The sequence below is a fragment of the Nipponia nippon genome, unplaced genomic scaffold, assembly GCF_047370975.1.
Source record: "Nipponia nippon isolate SJK-2023a ecotype South Korea unplaced genomic scaffold, ASM4737097v1 scaffold_16, whole genome shotgun sequence".
NCBI classification, from domain to species: domain Eukaryota; kingdom Metazoa; phylum Chordata; class Aves; order Pelecaniformes; family Threskiornithidae; genus Nipponia; species Nipponia nippon.
Genome location: NW_028262332.1, coordinates 7,055,240 through 7,072,547, shown reverse-complemented (window position 1 = coordinate 7,072,547; position 17,308 = coordinate 7,055,240). Strand labels below are relative to the sequence as shown.

General features: G+C 60.4%; 1 protein-coding gene across 1 annotated transcript in view; it reads right to left on the bottom strand.

The window, feature by feature from the left end:
- HMCN2 (hemicentin 2) overlaps positions 1-17,308 on the bottom strand; it is a 37,292-nt gene that overhangs the window by 8,516 nt on the left and 11,468 nt on the right. Inside the window, exons 23-60 of the mRNA XM_087752708.1 lie at positions 16,127-16,254; positions 15,877-15,985; positions 15,416-15,585; positions 14,798-14,893; positions 14,503-14,679; positions 14,025-14,179; positions 13,542-13,665; positions 13,180-13,352; positions 12,835-12,922; positions 11,547-11,666; positions 11,135-11,296; positions 10,494-10,775; positions 9,739-9,906; positions 9,458-9,571; positions 9,177-9,263; positions 8,480-8,671; positions 7,873-8,028; positions 7,360-7,473; positions 6,913-7,055; positions 6,587-6,737; positions 6,139-6,357; positions 5,841-5,954; positions 5,586-5,773; positions 5,296-5,392; positions 4,875-5,036; positions 4,368-4,481; positions 4,117-4,248; positions 3,489-3,632; positions 3,228-3,387; positions 2,723-2,847; positions 2,456-2,639; positions 2,175-2,272; positions 1,593-1,865; positions 1,305-1,495; positions 1,146-1,227; positions 718-854; positions 460-601; positions 99-246 (exon numbers count right to left, since the gene is read on the bottom strand). Coding sequence (XP_087608834.1) covers positions 99-246; positions 460-601; positions 718-854; positions 1,146-1,227; positions 1,305-1,495; positions 1,593-1,865; positions 2,175-2,272; positions 2,456-2,639; positions 2,723-2,847; positions 3,228-3,387; positions 3,489-3,632; positions 4,117-4,248; positions 4,368-4,481; positions 4,875-5,036; positions 5,296-5,392; positions 5,586-5,773; positions 5,841-5,954; positions 6,139-6,357; positions 6,587-6,737; positions 6,913-7,055; positions 7,360-7,473; positions 7,873-8,028; positions 8,480-8,671; positions 9,177-9,263; positions 9,458-9,571; positions 9,739-9,906; positions 10,494-10,775; positions 11,135-11,296; positions 11,547-11,666; positions 12,835-12,922; positions 13,180-13,352; positions 13,542-13,665; positions 14,025-14,179; positions 14,503-14,679; positions 14,798-14,893; positions 15,416-15,585; positions 15,877-15,985; positions 16,127-16,254 — 5,619 coding nt within the window. The remainder of the gene's footprint in view (positions 1-98; positions 247-459; positions 602-717; positions 855-1,145; positions 1,228-1,304; positions 1,496-1,592; positions 1,866-2,174; positions 2,273-2,455; positions 2,640-2,722; positions 2,848-3,227; positions 3,388-3,488; positions 3,633-4,116; positions 4,249-4,367; positions 4,482-4,874; positions 5,037-5,295; positions 5,393-5,585; positions 5,774-5,840; positions 5,955-6,138; positions 6,358-6,586; positions 6,738-6,912; positions 7,056-7,359; positions 7,474-7,872; positions 8,029-8,479; positions 8,672-9,176; positions 9,264-9,457; positions 9,572-9,738; positions 9,907-10,493; positions 10,776-11,134; positions 11,297-11,546; positions 11,667-12,834; positions 12,923-13,179; positions 13,353-13,541; positions 13,666-14,024; positions 14,180-14,502; positions 14,680-14,797; positions 14,894-15,415; positions 15,586-15,876; positions 15,986-16,126; positions 16,255-17,308) is intronic.

Below are 17,308 nucleotides of genomic sequence, written 5' to 3'. Positions count from 1 at the left end.
CTGTCTCTGCTCCAGGCACGTCAAAACACCTATTGATGTGGAGGGTGGCACAATTTGAGCGCCAGCTCTCAGTGCCACCAACTCGCAGAGCCTCATACCTGTTGCTCCCACGGAGAGGCAGGAGCCGGCCGTCCTTCCACCACGTCACCCGGGGCATGGGCCACCCCTCCGCCCGGCACGGCAGTACCGCTGAGCCATTCAGCAGTGCCCTCGCCTCCTCGGGGCCCGGCTGGATCTCCGGGGCCACTGCGGCAGCGCCCAGCCAGCACCGCAGAAAGTCAGAGACAGGGCTCAGGGAACAGAGAACATCAGCCCAGACCAGCACTGGCTTGGCACCTTCCAACCCCCCCTTCCCATTACCCCAACCTTAGAACCTCCCATAATGTTGCGCATCCCCTAACAGGGACAGAGCTGGCACGCACTGCCAGCAAAGCCCTGTGGCAGGGCATCATCGCTCACCGTGAACCTCCACCTGGACACGCAGGCTGGTGTCCCCCAGCGTGTTGGTGGCCCTGCAGCTGTACTCCCCACCGTCCGCCGCCCCCACGGCCCGGATCTGCAGGAAGCGCCCCTCGGCCAGGACCCGCCTGCGGGCATCCTCCTAACGCCCCCGGGAGCCCCCGTCAGCAGCGCTCCCCGCATCACCCCCGTGGTGGGGGTGGTGAAGGTGCACCCCAGCCCCTGCCCGTGCACCGGCCCGGGTCCCATCACACGTACCTGCAGTGGGGAGCCCTCCCAGTGCCACTCGATGTGGGGGGGTGGCACGGCATCCTCAGGGCACTCCAGGGTGAGCTGCCCCCCTGCCACAGCAGTGATGCTGTGGGTCTCTCCAATGCTTGCGATGCTGAGAGGTGCTGTGGGATGCGTGCCAGGTGAGTCAGGGGGTGCCATGTGGCTTGGGCACCCCTGTACCTGTCCCTGTAAAGTCATGCATAGTCCCCCTGCTCTGCAGGACCATCACGCTGTGCTCCAGATTCCCCCCAATGGAGGCCTGACAGCCCCCACCCCTCTTCCCATCCATCTCCCAGCGATCCCCAGGATGGGGATGCAGGGGATGCTCCAGCTCTCTGGTCCCCCAGAGCTCTGACCACCCCGCAGCACCCCCTGCTAGCACCCTCCTCACTGCACCACTGGGGCCACGCTACCTTGGATGCTGACGTGGAAGCTTCTGCTGTCCTCCCCGGCAGGGCTAGCGGCCAGGCAGGTGTACAAGCCAGCATCAGCCACCTATCCAAAGCCAGGAGAGGGAAAAATTGAGGCATGAAAAGAAAATGCAGGTGGGGAGAAGAAAGAAGAGCCCCTACCTTTGTGCTCTCGATGTGGAGGGTGCTCTCATTCCCCGACACAAGCCAGGGCCCTGCCAGCAGCCGCCCGTCCTTCTCCCAGGTTACAGTGGGCACGGGGACACCCGTCACCACACACGTCAGCTCTAGCGGGGTGCCCACGGCGATTGACATCTCAGTGGGATGGGGCGCAGCCTCAATACGGGGTGGCTCTGCAAGGCACACAGCGAGGCAGGTGGGCTCAACCCCTCGTTGCTCCCTAAAAATTGGCCAGCTGTCCCTCCCAAATCCCCAGGGCCAGACACGCACCCGTCACCATGAGGTGGAAGGCTTTGCTGGCCTCCCCCGCCTCGTTGGCCGCCAGGCAGGCGTATACCCCTGCGTCAGCTGGCCCCACGGCTGTCAGGTTCAGCCGCGGGCCACCTGCCACCCGGTTGCTTTGCTGTGCCAGGGGCTCGCCGTCCTTCACCCAGGTCACTGTCGGTGCTGGGGACCCAGTGGCTTCACAGGTGAAGGCGACGTCGGAGCCCTGGGCCACCATCTGCTCCTCACTGCTCTCTGGGCTCTCCAGGATGGGGGGCACTGGGAAGGGAGTGGTCCCCCTTAGTGTGGCCATGGGAGCAAAACTGGATCCCCAGGCACTGGGGATGTATTTGGCAATTCCCTAGTGCCCTGTGAGCACCCAGAGGTGGCTCAGCCTCTCTGCAGGGTGCTCTGGGACTGCTTTCAGGCTGATCCCACTTTGCTCCATCCTCCTTGAGCCCAACACCAGCAGTCAAGGGCCAGCTCAGGACCCTGCTTAGAAACAGAGCTGCAAAGCATGATGTGCTCTCTGCCAGCAAAACTGGTGCTCCCCGCTCTGCTCTCCCCAAACCCCTGGCTGCCCCGTACCCCGTATCTGCAGGACGAAGCTGCGATCGGCCACCCCTGCCCGGCTGGAGGCGATGCAGGTGTAGAGCCCGGCGTCAGAGACCTGTGCCTGGGAGATCCTACCCCATGGAGTGGGGCACGGGGATGGGGAGGAGATGTCAGCTCCAGGTCCCCCTGCTCCCCAAAGTCTCCACACTGACATGCAGCCACCTTCGGGGTGCAGCTGTGGCCATCCTGGCACGCAAACCTGGGTACCAGCCCCAAAGCCTGCGGCCAAGCATCACTCTAGGGTCGCTTCTTACCGGAGGATGTGTCCAGCTGAGAACAGGGTAACGCGGGGGGACAGGCGCAGGGGCAGCCCGTCCTTCAGCCAGCTCACGTGCAGCGGAGGGGACCCCCGCGCCCGGCACTCCAGTGTCACCACCTCGGACAGGATGGCCCGGACCACCTCCGAGTCACCGGCACCTCTCTCGATGGAGGGGGGAACTGGGTGAGGGGACAGAGGCGCTGACAGGGCTGTTGGGGGTGGGTGGCCCTGGTGCTGCCCCGTGGGCCCCAGCCCCACTCACCCAGCACGCTCAGCGTGTGCAGCCGTGCGTCTTCGCCTGCGCTGTTTCGGGCCAGGCAGGTGTATGCCCCTGAGTCGGCAGCCTGGAGCCCCTCGAGGAGCAGGGAGCTGCCATCCGGGGACATCCTGCGCAGGGAGGATGGGACAGTGACCTGCATGTCCATCCCCAACGTGCTCATGGGGCAGAGATGCTCTGTGCTTTGTTGCAACCCAGGCTGCAGATTTTGGGGTGCGCTGCAAGGCCAGCACAGGATCTAGGACCCTGCCAGGGCGATAGCGACCACACAAGGCTGCAGCAGGATCCAGGATGCCAGGGCTTAACCCAGGATGACACTTCTCAACAAAACAGCTGGGATACATTCATCCCAGCCCAAGCAGGGAGACAGGGGAGAAGCAGCAGAACTCAGCCTGCGTTGCATTGCTCTTCTGCACAGGGGGAAACTGAGGCACGGACGGGGCTACGCTGTGGCTAGCCCCTGGGGTGGTCCCCCCCACCCCAGACTCACCGGGCGCGTGAAGGGGGCTGCAGCCCCAGAGGCTGCCCGTCCTTCAGCCAGGAGATCTGGGGGGTGGGCTGCCCCTCTGCCCGGCACTCCAGCCTCACCCCTCTGCCCTCCAGCACGCTGTGCTCACTGGGAACCCCCGCGCTGGTGATGCGGGGTGCCACTGTGCCGAGAAGAGAGGGAGGCTGAGGAAGAGGAGGGGGAGGAAGGCTCCTCTCAGAGGGAGAGCCTGCGGGGACCTCCGCCACCATGGGAAAGCCGTACCTCGCACCAGCACTATGAAGTCCTTGCGTGTCTCGGCACCCAGGCCCCGTGCCAGGCAAGTGTATCGGCCCTGGTGGAAGGGCTGCAGGGGGCTGAGCTGGAGCTGCCCCCCCCCAGCCACCAGGCCCTGCTCCGGGCTGCTCTCTGTGAGGAGACGGGGCGAAGGGGGCTGCAGCAGCGCTCCTCCGCCAAGCCCTCCCCAGGCACGGTGTCACGGTCCCTCCCTCCCACCCCCAGGACCCAGGTTTGGGGACTTGGTTAAAGCGGAGGTCAGGGCTCTGCAGAGCAGGGTGTTTGCACTGAGCGTTGCTGGAGCTTTGCAGGAGAAAAACGCCACTGGTCTGGGGGCAAACCCCTATCCCAGCAGGTAGCCCAAGGGCTGGTACCCAGAGAGCTGACCCCCACATCTCTCCATCACATCCCATGCCCACGACCCATTGTTTCAGCCTCAGAAATGAATCAGAGGCCCCTTAAAATCATGCAGGGAAAATGCCAGCCACTTCGTGCTTCTGCCTCCTCATGGGGCCCTGCCGTTCTCTCACAGCAGGATTAGAAATGGGGAAACTGAGGCAGGACAGTGGTGAGGCTCGGGATGGCAGCCTGGCATGGTGTCCTCCCACACACATACCCAGCGGGATCCCGTCCTTCAGCCAGGTGACGGCCGGCGCGGGCACACCAGTGACTTGGCAGGTCAGGACCAGGGGGCTCCCCATGTCGGCATCCAGTGTCTCCTGCTGTGGGTCCTCGGTGCCTGGGGGCCCTGGAGAGGAGGAGCGGAGATGGGGTCTGTGAGCAGGAATATGCGGAGCAGGGTTTGCCATCAGCTCCTTCGTGTGCGCTCGGGGGGGCAGAGCTCCCGGCCGAGCCCTCACCACTTACCGTGGACGGTGAGGATGAAGCGCTTCTCGTCCTGGCCGACGGCATTCAGCGCCACGCATGTGTATGTGCCTGAGCTGGAAAGCTGCAGGCGAGGCAGCTGCAGCACCCGTGAGCCTGGAAGAAGCAGAGAGCAGGGAGTCAGGGCGGGCTGGAGCCAGGACCGAGTCTGGGCCACCGTGCCAGCAAGCTGACCCATCCCCCAGCAGCCGGCCAAGCTCCATGCGAGAGGTGTCTGGCCAAAATCTCTCTTTGAGGTCTGAGGCCTCACTGTGCACAGCAGAGAAGGGTGCTGAGCTCCTGGATGCTCAGGATGCAACCTCGGTCCTTTCCAGAAGGGATCGCTCGGCAGTAAGTTGTTAGCATGTGGTTACTGCTGAAAGTCTGAGCTCGAGTCCCGCTTGTGGCATTCAGAAGGGCAGGTTAGGGGAGTTACAGCCCGCCATCGAGAGCTGGTGACCGTGCCAAGCCCCGGGGAACAGGCTGTCATCCTTGCTCATCCCAACGTACCTGGGGCGAGGGTCACCTCCTCACCGAGCTGCAGGACATGGCCATCCTTGTACCAGGCGATCTCCGCAGCGGGGTGGGATTGGACATCACATGCCAGCGAGATGCTGCCGTTGATGGTGCCATCGACGCTTTCAGGGTTTGCACCCATGATCCGGGGTGCTTCTACTCCGGCACACCCCAAAAGACAGTGCCAGAGGGGAAGCGTCACTGGGGAGGCTGAGCTCTCCCCAGGAGGAAACGTGCACCAAGCATCTCGCCTGCTTAGAGCATGCTGGCGCCTCGACCTCCTCGCATGGGGCAAGCGTGACAAGCACGAGGGCAGCCACGCAGTTCAGGAGCCACAGGAGACTCTGGCTGGCAGAGGAGGAGGAGAGGAAGGGTAAATCAGCGACCCGGGGAAGGGTCGCTGGGGATGCCTTACCTTGCACAGCAAGGGCAAAGTGCTTCTCAGCTGATCCGGCCGGGTTCTCAGCCACGCACGTGTAGCTGCCAGTGTCAGCTGCCTCCACCGCGGCCACCTGCAAAGGGGGAGCGGAGCCCTGCTGAGGGCTGCCCCGAGCCAGGGAGCTGCTGGGGCTCCCACAGGGACCTCGGAACCTGGCAAGACCAGGGCAGCCTCCTCCCTGGGGAGGGAAGGGTGCCCTGTCCCCTCCACCTGGTGTCTCCCGTGTCTCCCCCCAGCACAGCCACCGTGCCCAAGGGGACACCAACCTGCAGGACTGTGCCGCCCTCCAGGAGCTGGTGCCGTGGGCTGACCACAATGGGGACATCGTTCCAGAGCCAGGACACTGCGGGCACTGGGTGCCCGGTGGCGTTGCACTTGAAGCGGATGGTGCCATTGATGGTGGCTGTCACCTCCTCAGCCAGGTCCTCTGTGCCACCGTGGATGGCCGGGGCAGCTGCAAACCAGCAGTTACAGGGCTGCCATGAGCCTCCATCCACTCCCTGCCCCAGCCCCGTACTCACTCAGCACCTCCAGCTCGTAGTGCAGGCGGTCCCGTCCCGCCGCATTGGACGCCTCGCAGGTGTACGTGCCCGCGTCCTCCTCCCGCACCACGGGCAGCTGCAGCACCCGGCCCCCTGTGGCACAAGGCAAGGTTGGGGCAGGGAACAGGGAAGACCCTGCAGGTCCCACAGGTGCTGTGCATGCTGGCAGGAGCAAGGGGACAGGATCCAACCTCCTCCATGCTACAGATGCTCTCACCCCACAAAGCTGCTGCAGGAAACCCCCCCCAATCCCACAGTGAGGGTCCGTGGCCATTACCTAGCAGCATCAGCACCCCCGAGCCAGGGGAGAGGGGCTCCCCATCCTTGTACCAGGTGAGCTGGGGCGGTGGGATGGCACTGGTGTCACAGTAGAGCGCAGTGGGCTGGTTGAGGATGGCCTGCCGGTGCTCCGTCACCTCCCCGTCCTGGTCTTCCTCCCGGTGGAAGATCTCAAGGGCTTCGTTGGGGCTCATCTGCTGCTGGAAGAGGGGCGGCACTGTGGGGACAGGCTGTGGTCAGCTGTGGGGAATGGGGACTCACATCCCCAGGTGCAACCGGAGCATCTGCCCAGGCCTGACCGGGGCCAAGGAGATGTCCGTTTTCCAGCAGATACAAACCCTCTTCCTGCTCACCCTGCTCTGCTCCCACGAGGGACTCCACTAGGGACCCCTCCTCTTGCCAAGACACCCGCTGCTCCGAGCACTGGCTGGCCACCCAGGGCTCACCTTGGACATGCACGATGAAGTCCCTGTCATCTTCACCCACGGCGTTGGTGGCCACGCAGGTGTAGTGCCCTGAATCCGAGACGCTGGCTGGTTTGATCTGAAGGACCTGCCCCTCACTGAGGATCTGGAGGTGGCCAGCACTTTCCAGGAGCTGCACGGGGACCCCAGCCCCAAGGCAGAGAAGAAATAGAAGGACAGGAGGAGGATTACACACCCAGGAGTGGGATGGAGCCCAGCCAGCCATATAAAGGGTATCTTCCCACTCCATCCACCTGAGAGGGTCCCCAAACCCAGCAGCTCCTCCCTGGTTGCAGTTAGAACCTCACCTGCTTGTCCTTGTACCACTGGATGGTTGGCTCGGGCACAGCCCAGGTCTCGCACTCCAGCGTCACTGTGCTGTTGACCATGGCTTTTACCTCTTTCGTGGCAAATTCCCCCAAAGGGTCATCTCTGGAAATCCAAGGAGGAACTAGTGGGGAGAGATGACACAGCTGGCATGAGAGAAGAGCCCCCAGAGCTCTTGCTCTGCCCTAATCAGCAACAGGCAGCACCATGGGGGGGCTGCTGACACCCCCAGACAGACCCCTTTGCCCTCCTCAGGGTAGACCAGAGGCTTTTTGGGGCCACGTGCTGGTATGTGTGTGACTGAGCACCAGCTACAAGCGGTGCAGCTCCCTGGGGTGAAGGCATGGGGAGGGAAGGAAGGGGCACTGGCCCGGTTACAGTGGTGGGTTCGCTGCAGGAGATAGGAAGGACATGGAGAGCTCCCGCACCCAGGACCTTCACGGAGTAGTTCTTCACGGCCTCCCCAGCCTCGCTGGCCACGATGCAGCTGTATGTGCCCGCATCCTCTTCCTGGGCATTCAGGATCTGCAGCCCGTGGCCACCTGGGCAAAGGGGGTCTCCTTAGAGGGTTGCTGCTCACAGCCACAGCTGTCTATCCCCATGCAGCACAAGAAGGCATCTTAAGGGACCCACTGATCACCTGCAAGCCTGACTTGAGTGGATGTAATGCTCTTCTAGAGCCCATCTGCCAGGCTTATATAAACCAGTGCTATCTCTCTGATGCTGCCGAGGAGGCTTTAGCTATATCAGATGATGCAGCACATGGAAGAGCAGCACCCACCTGATGGCCTGAGCCCCTGAGGTCCTGCAGGATGATGATTTCTCACCATCCCACTGCCACGGACTGCCGTGAGACCCAGAAAAGGCCCCGCTCCCACTCCCCGGGCATGCAGCAAGGGGCCACCATGGTCATGCAGAGCCAGTAGACACCAGCACAGTACCAGGGAGCAGGTGGATGTTTCTAGACACTTTGAGGGGAACCTCATCCTTGAGCCAGGTGATGTTGGGAGATGAGTATGTCAGAGCCTCACAGACCAGGGAGATGGGGTTGTTGATGATCACTGTGACTTCTTCTGTGACAGCATCATGGGCATCTCCTGCAAAGGTAGGACTGGCTGCAGAAACGTGTTTGCATGGCAGATCAGCATTAGCACCCACTTAGGCTTCCCGATGCTTCATCCCCCCACCAGAGAGCATGATCCAAGTTCAGGGAGTTAGACTTGATCATAACATGTGAAATGCACAACCCGTACAGCACAAGCCCAGCTTCAGACTCTGCCCTCCAAAAGCACAAGGGACACAAGAGACACTCTCCCCCTTCCCATCAGCCACCGTCAGAGATGGATCCTGCACTAGATGGGCCCTTTATGCCCATCCAGGAGGTCTTCTGAAGGATTTGGAGCAGGTCCAGGACCTCATGCCATGCTGCTGGCCAGTAAGGTTAAGGGATCCTCACCACCTACCTGGCACAGGCAATTAAAAAGCCCTCTAAGTCCATGTCCCCTTCTCACACCCAAGACACTGCCACCATCTGAAGGCATCTCGTACCCAAAACATCTAGCAGGTAGTGCTTGGTTTGATTTGCCACAGAGCTGAAGGCCACGCAGGAGTAGTGGCCAGCGTCAGACAGGGAGGCTCGGGGGATGTGGAGCACGGAGCCATCAGGGGAGATGGAGAAGGTGTCTCCACGGGGCAGAGGGTGGCCATCTTTCAGCCAAGTGATCATAGGCTGGGGATTGCCTGTGCAGGGTGGAAAGCAGGTTTTAGCCTTCATACAAAGCTTTTTCTGTGCGTGCGCACAGCCTGACCAGGGTCGCCACGCTGGAGATTTTCTGGGAAGCAGGGACATCAGCCCAAATCCAAAGTTATCATGATCTGGATCAGGTTTTTAGAGGCTGCTGGATGAGCCAGCAAGAAGAAAGAAAACTGTCCTGAGTAGGAGGTGATTAATTATTCCCATCACTAAAGTAGAAACCAGATTAGAGGAATTTTAGCTCCATTTGGAAAGCTTGGAGCTTACGTCATGGAACAAGCTCCCCGCATGGGCGTCCTCTCCCCAGCGCTTCCCGGATAGCCCAACTGCAAAGCCAGGAACTATCCCAAAAATGCTCTTCAGACGATTTCAGCTATTTTCATGTCATTGGCTGGAGCCTTCCATTTGCTCCATGTCCCAAAGGGAGACTCAGGTCCCTGAGCCCCATCTCCCACCTGCTCACGCCACCGCCGCTCCCCGTGTGATGCTCACCCGCAGCCAGGCAGGACCAGGTGACAGGGTGGCCTTCGGGCACTTTGATGGTCTCTTCTTCGCCTGCGTTCTCGATGTGGGGAGGAACTAGGAACACAAGCCACCAGGGACCTCATCAGCTGGCCAGCTTTGCCAAGCCTCCGAGCTCACATGCTAAGGCACGAAGGACTCCAGCACTGCAGCTCCCACCATGCCCAGTCTTAAGTCGTGACTGTCCCTGCAAGGGTAAAGCTCTGAAATCCCATCGGGAATCCTGCAGCAGACTGACAACCCCTCCTTACCTAAGACATCCACATGGAAATGCCTCCTGGCCTCCCCAGCTACATTGCTGGCCAGGCAGGAATAGTGGCCACCATCCTGGGCTCGTGCACGGGTGAGCCTCAGCAGCCAGCCCCCTGCAAACAGGGAGCAGAGAGGTCTCAGGGCCCTGATCCAGGCACCAGCCCATCCCAGCAGTGCTCCTGCAGGGCTGGGGCTCCACCACATTTAAACCCATCAGCGTTGGGGCAAAACATGTTTCCAAAGCTCCCGTCTCTCACAGCATCCATGCCTCGTCCCTGACCTGAAAGCAAGTGCGTGTGCTCGCTGCGGGTGACGGGAGAGCCGTTCCAGGACCAGGTGACTGTGGGCAGGGGAACACCAGTGGCCTCACAGGTCAGCATCAGAGCTCCGTGCAGAGACACACTGACGTTGGTTGTCGATCCTGATCCTTGAAGGAACTCAGGAGGAACTGGGGAGACAGAAAAGGATGGACATCCATTGCAAAGCAGCCACCAAGACAGCAGAGGACCAAGGCAAAGGGGGCAAACTGAGTAAACCTGGCTTGTTCCCATCCTTCTGCTCATACAGTTTGAGGACATGAGCCCATTAGCATCACCTGAAGTTGTCAGCTTTGAAGGTGTTATGGGACAGGTGACCCACAGTAAGTATGTGTCACCTACCTGCACCCCCAAGCCCATGTTTACAGGTGTGACACCAAGATGGCCACACACCTGAGCCACCTCAGGCCTTTTCCAGCTCAAGTGCTTGGTACCCTGGTACCCATGAGGTTTCCCCAAGTCCTTGGAAAGCAGATGACTTTATAAAGCGTGAGATGGTCTGCTCTGATGACCCCAGAAGGAAACTCCTGCCCGATGGAGCCAGTTCTACAGTTATGCCTGGAGCATCCCCCTTCTGACCCAAGATCTTCTATGTGCTGGGTTGTCCAAGACCTCCATGTCGTCTTGTTCTCTGCACTTGTGCTGTGCAACATCACCACCCTCCCAAGCCTGCCTGCATCCAAACTCCCCAGCCACCAGCCCTGTCCTGCACCCCTACCATGCACTGCAACGTCAAACTCTCTCCGCTCCTGCCCCACCGCATTTGCCACCAGGCAGGCGTAGCGTCCTGCATGGGCCACCTCCGCCTTGGGGATGCGCAGCCGCCTTCCCTGCTCCATAAGCAGGAGCCCGTCCCCACTGGCCACGGGCTGCCCGTCCTTCACCCACTTCACCGTGGGCGGTGGCGTCCCCACAACCTCGCACTCCAAAACCGTCTCGCCAGCCTTGATGACAGAAACCTTCCTCGGGGCTTTGCTGCTGCCCTGGATCCTCGGCAGCACTGTGGGCAGAGGGACACAGGGTGAAGGCAATGCTGTAGCAACTCCCTTGGCCATATGCAAGTGGATTTACAAATGCCATCAGTCTGGATGGCGGCAGCAGGAGGGCGAAGCAAATGTGAGCGGGTGCAACTAGTGCAGTTGGGCTGCTGGAGTGAAAACCAGCTGCAAACAGCTGGAAGTCAAGAGGAAAGCTGGAGGGGCAAAGCTAGCCCAGCTAGCAGCATCCTTTCCAAAACACCCAAGGCAGTGGGCAACGGCTGTGAACTTTTGGGTCCAGCTGGACCTTGCATTGAGGGAGACTGTGGCACCTTCAGCCACCCCCATAGGTCCTCTGTGTCTCTGGAGCCCCCCGGCTCACCATGCACCTCCAGGCGATGCTCCTTGCTGCTGCTGCCGGCGGCATTCCTGCATTCGCAGGTGTACGTCCCCTTGTCCATCAGCCGTACCTTCTCAATGTACAGCATGCTCCCTCCTGTGGACACCAGCTTCGGGCTCCCGGGCTGGGTGGAGAGGGGCTCGCCTGCCCGGGGAGAGGGACAGCAGCCTCCTCTCAGGTTCCCAGCAGGACCAGTTCCCACCCAGAAGCTGGATACTGCTTAACATAAAGCACTCCTTGCTCCAAGGAGACCAACTTCTGACTGGTGGGTCGACACATAGAATCATTTATGTTGGAAAAGACCTTTCAGGTCATCGGGTCCAAAGATAAAGAGGAAGGAAAGCACATTTTTAACATGTGTGGGGAGGGATGAGGCTGAAGAACAGGACCCTACCATCCTTCCACCAGCTCAGGGTGGGGAAGGGGATCCCATGGCACTCGCAGACCAGCCTGACAGACTGCCCCTCCGGCACGGACATGTTGGTGGGCTCTGCTGAGGAGAAGGACGGGGGCACTGCAGGGGATGAGAGGAGAGGAGCAGCTTGCTGATGGCACCAGACAAGAGGAGAGGGGCAGCTCCCCACCGGAGCTCCATCCTGCTGGCTACGCACCACCCACAGCTCCACTGGGCTTCACACAAAGAACCGGCAAGCCTCCCCTGCACTGGCTCCATGTGGAAATAATAATCTTGAATCTCCAGCTAGTAAGCGAGCAATGCTTTTAATTGCACATGGCCTACAGCAGAGGACGACAAGCATCCCGTGCCAGCCACACAGGCAGGCCAAGCCCAGGTTGGCCAGACACAGCCTTATTAGGTAACCTTCCCAGTGAGCAGTGCTACCTAACTCTTTCCATTATCAGATGCTGTGCTCAGTTGCTCATAAATACAGCTGGATGGAAAACGGTAACTCCTTCCCATGAGGGATATCAATTTGTAGAAGAAAAAACCCAACACCCAGAAACCCCTGAAAAACAAAAACAGCAGAACCCAAACAATCCACCCGAGCCAGGACGCCAGACGTGCAAATGTTTCCCTGGGAAAGGATCGCAGGAACAAACCCGGATCAGGAGAACTGGACTTTCTCCACTCCCTGGCTACCTGCCTGCAGGACTTCCACCAACTGGCCTAGAGCATCCCTGAGAAAAGCCAGCCCCTGGCGCTGCGGACGTGCTGAACGGGCCGGGAAGGTGCAAGGATGCTCAAATCGAGCAAGCGAAAGCAGCCGTGCCTGTCCTGGCAGCAGCCTGGGAACCACCGCTGGCATCCTCCCCTCTCGGGCAGGGCGAGAGAAGGGGGACGACACCTGCAGCAACCACTGCACTGACTAAGTGCAAAAAAAGGACAGAGAAGCCCTGGCAACAGCAAGGAAATCCCTTCACTCTCCTGCCCGAACTTTGGAAAGACACCTCTTCTGCATCATCACTGAAATCTCCCCCCAAGACTCACGCAAACGTTGGCTTTTTCCCCTCTGACACCCGTTCTGGTGGGGATTCTCTACCACCTCCAGCTCCATCATTTTGCAGAGCTTTAATATTTTGGGCTTAGTGTTTTCCAAGCAAATCAGCTACCCCAGGTACACATTATACATACAAATGGTATACAATATAGTATATATGTGTGTGCATACACACACACACTGTATTTGCCCCTGCTGGGCTATTTCAGCCGCAGTGGCCCTTACCCCACACATCGAGGTTGTAGTGTTTCTCTGGGCGGCCGGGCGCCTGGCACGTGTACCTGCCCGCATCCTGCGCGGTGGCTCGCTCGATCTGCCGGAGGAAGCAGACACTAAGATGCTCTGCAGCAGAGCTGGACCCACGCAGCCCCTCCATAGGGGGACTTCGTGCCAGCAGAAGCCATGGGGATGGGATCAGCCTGAGGGGTGGGAATGGTGCTGAGCCATGGGCAGCAGGGAGGGACAGTCCCTCCCTCTGCACCCATTCTTTCCCAAGGGTGGGGAGGGGGAGACGGGGGTCTTCACAGCCCCATTTCCCCTCCCATGCTCTGCAATACTCTGAAACATCACCTGGAGCACGGTCCCTGCTGCAGACAGCTGCGTGCCCAGCGATGGTGTGAGCAAGTTCCCATCCTTCAGCCAGCGGGACCCCCGAGGGGGGACCCCGGGGCCCGGGCACTCCAGGGTCACTGGCTGGTTGATGATGACAGAGACGTTCTCCACACCCAGGGTGGTGGTGGGTACTGGAAAACAGATCGGCAGGGCAACACTTTCCCCGAGCCATCCCCTTCGGTACCGCTCCCCAGGGATGGTCCCCCACAGCCCTGTGCGCTTGCAAGGGGATGGCAGAGCAGCCCTGTGGTCCCGAGCATCACCTCCAACCCCACGGCCACGCGGGTGGAAAGGGGTTGGGGATGCATGGGGGTACTTACACCGCACCTCGAGGGTGGCCTCATGTCTGTCCTCCCCCACAGCGCTGCTGGCTACACACGTGTACGTCCCTGAGTCCTGGAGGCGAGCGGTGGGCAGGGACAGCATGCGCCCGCTGGAGAGGATCTGTGCTTCCCCAAGGTGCAGAAAGAGCCCAGATGAGCACAAAACCAAAAGAAACTCACAGGCAGCTGGGCTGCAAGCCGGCACACAGGAACAGGGATGGGTGGGCATAAGCCTGCCTTGAGCCCGTCCTCGTCACATCCCAGGGACCCTCTGCCCATCCATGCCACTCGTGGTAGGAAAGCCCAGCGCAGGGCTGAGCAGGTCCATGCTCCCATGGACCTAACGTGGGGCAGGTCTGGGCAACATTGCACCTGCTCGGCTCCAGCAATTGTTTTTTTAAAAGCCAGAACAAGGAAAAGGAGCATTTTCCTGGAGGGACGTCCCCAGTGACCCTCTCCCTCGATCAGGAGCTGTCTCACCTGTGGGCCACCCACCACGACACTGGACACCGGATTGCCGTCCTTCAGCCACAGCAGCACCGGAGCTGGGGTCCCCGTGGCATCGCACTCCAGTGTCACTGGCTCGTCCACCACCACCGTGAGGGGGCTGGGGCCAGCTGTGATCTGTGGAGGCACTGGGGGGCAGAGGAACGTCACCAGGAGCAGCAGGGTGCAAAAGGGATGGAGTGGGTAGGAGACACCACAGTGTGGACCAGGCAATACCCATCCATGGGGCCATGGTTTTTCTAGGACATTATTTGGGATGAACACAGGGGATTGCATGGCTGGAATTGCAAACGGGGCAGAAGACAGGGGCTCTGCTAAAGCCATCTTCCAGGGACATGTCCCGAGGGCTGGGACAGCCCTGCCGGTCCCATGCCCACACAAGAAGTGCTGGTGGGGGAAACACCCAGCTCTCAGACAGTCACGGTCCTTTCCCTGCTCATCACAGACTCACCAGTCACCTGCAGGCTGTACCAGAGCTCAGTGACACCGGCCACATTGGAGGCCACGCAGCGGTAGCTGCCAGCGTCAGAGAGTTGGGCACGCTGGATCTCCAGGCGCTTCCCATCCCTGGACACGGTCCGGCCCAGTCCAGCCAAGAGCTGCTCGTGCCCCTTGTACCAGGCGATGTCTGGAGGGAAGCAGGGAGCCAAGCTGTAAGGAGTGATGCTGCTGCCCCTCTCACCAAAGGGACCCAGGCGAAGCCCCAGGGAGGCATGAGCAAGAGCCAAGGGAGAGGACCGACTCACCGGGAGCAGGCAGCCCTGAGACCAGGCACTCCAGGGACGCCGTGCCGTTCTCCAGGACAACCAGGTCCACTGCACTGGGTTCAATGTTTGGAGGCACTGCAACCCAGCATGCACAGTCATGTGGGGCATGGCCGGGCTCACCATGGGCTCTCGGGATGCACCGAGTCCTGGGAGAGCAGCAGCCAGGGCTCACTCCCCTCTCTGGGAGGGGACCACATCACCACACGGTGCCACTGCTGCTCCCCAAACCAGCTAGCAGATTTGTTGCCCCCTGGGATGAGATATTCATCCTTCCCAGGGCAGGGGTCTCCACTCCCTGCCTGGTTTCTTACCCAGCACCTTCAGTGGCACATCCTGCAATGCTGACCAAGGGGCTGGGAAGAGACCCTCCACTGGGAAGCACCCATCAAGGATGGATGCTATGGTTTACTGCAGTGTCGGTGGCCATCAGTTCTCAGCCTCAGGTTGAGACTGGTGAAGGGCAAGATCCCAACAGATGAAGCTAGTGACCCTACACCTCCAAAAAAGCAGGGCCAAGGACACACGCTCCTTTGGCTAGCTGTGTCCTCCCTGACACGTGGGATGAGTAGCAGGTCTCGCCCCAGACGCTGCACTCACCTTGCACTGAAACCTGCACCTCTGCCTGGGCCACCCCTGCCCAGCTGCTGCCTTGGCAGATGTAGAGCCCTTCATGGCTGAGCCCCACACGAGTGATCAGCAGGGTCCCACCATCCTTGGACACCACCACACCGTCCCGTTCACCCAGCGGGTGTCCGTCCTTCAGCCACCTGCAAGGAGTGGGGCGGGTGGCGAGTTCTTGGTCTGTCCTACCACCCCTGGCCCCCATTTCTGCCCACCAAAGGAGTGAACAGCGGGGTGCTGGCAGCAAGGACTGTTCCCTTGTCACCTGGAAAGGGGCTGGCAGTACCCAGACCACTAGGAAGAGTGGGATCCCAGGGGCAAGCAGCAGAAATGATGCCTCCCATCCTACGGGACACCCCAAGATGAGGTGTTCATTACCCAGCCTGAGCCCCCATCCCAATCTCTGCTGCAGGATCCCCCCACTCTGCAGTACTCACTGGATCTGGGGTGTGGGGATGCCCATGGCACGACAGTGAATCCTCAGGGAGTCATTGGCAACAGCTGTCAGGTAGCTTTCCCCATCGCCGATCAGCAGCTGAGGGGGAGCTGGGGGGAAAGGGGACCTCAGGCTGGGGCCACCGTCAGACCCTGGCACAGGAACATGGGAGCAGCCGGGGTTGCAGGACCCCAGTAGTACATTAAGACCCGCAGCCTGTGGGAAGAGCATTTTAACCAGCAGACATGAACCTTGGACTTGCAGGCTGTAGCTGAGCGAGGCATTCCCTGCAGCGTTCATGGCCGTGCAGGTGTAGAGGCCGGTGTCTGTCATCTGGGGCTCGGCCAGCCGGAGGAACCCTGAAGGGAGGACGCTGTACCTTGGGGGAGAGGGAACAGAAGAGCTGGATGAGAGGAATGGCCACGTCCTCCATCACCTACCCCTGGGCCGGAGCTAAGGGCTGAGAGCTCACTATTGCCTTGAGACAGCCAAGAGAAGGTCCCCAGGGCCACCTCCTGCACAAGGAGGGCAGCAAAGCTGTCCACAGGTGCAAAATCCCTTTGCTTAGCTCTCACGTGAGCTCAGCGCAAGGCAGCAGTGTGAGCCACCCACCCCAGGGGACGAGGGGGGACGGGGCTCCCTGAGGAGCACGGCCCCTGCAGCTGGAGCTGGCCGTGCTCTCGCTCCCAGCACCGTCTGTGCTCCACAGACATAACATCATCTCAGCCCACAGCCGCAGATTCCTCCCCATGTGCTCCCATAAATCACCCAAGCACAGAAGGACAAGCCAGCTGAGATGTGGGGAGCAGCACAGGTCAACCAGGAGCAGCCATGGGAAACGGGACAAGAGCAACAAGGCAACACGGTCCCTCAAGAAGAGCAAAACCAACATGCCTTCCTGCTTCCCCAGGCCACAGCAATCCTCAGATGCAGGGAAAGAAGTGATTAACCCCAGGATCAAGGCCCATGATTTTAGGGAGCCCCTTCCAGCATGGTGCCAACATACTGAGAAAGCGTGTCCTGCTTCCAAGGGGGAAGACCAAGACACTCAATAAACATATCCAACCACTCTCCAGGTTATCTTCTCCCATCAAATCACATTAAATGACTGTCTCATGGCTGCCATCAGCCTCAACACCATCAACAAGTGAGTCTGGCTCTCCAGAAGTCACCCACTGGAACAGAACTGGCCTTTAAAACCACGTCCCAGTGCAGACAAAGCCACTGCCAGGCTCACAACCGTGTTTGTGCCAAACCTTCCTTGGTCCAGGAACATTTCAATGCCTAAAGCCCATGAAGTCACGTGGGCTGCAAGGGGCAGCGCAGGCTGCAGCCCCCCAACCTCCCCAGCTGCCCGTCCTGCTCTCCACACTGCTCTCCTCCTCCTCCAGACCTCAAAACTCCTCCTCCTCAGTGCCCTGCAGCCACCTGGG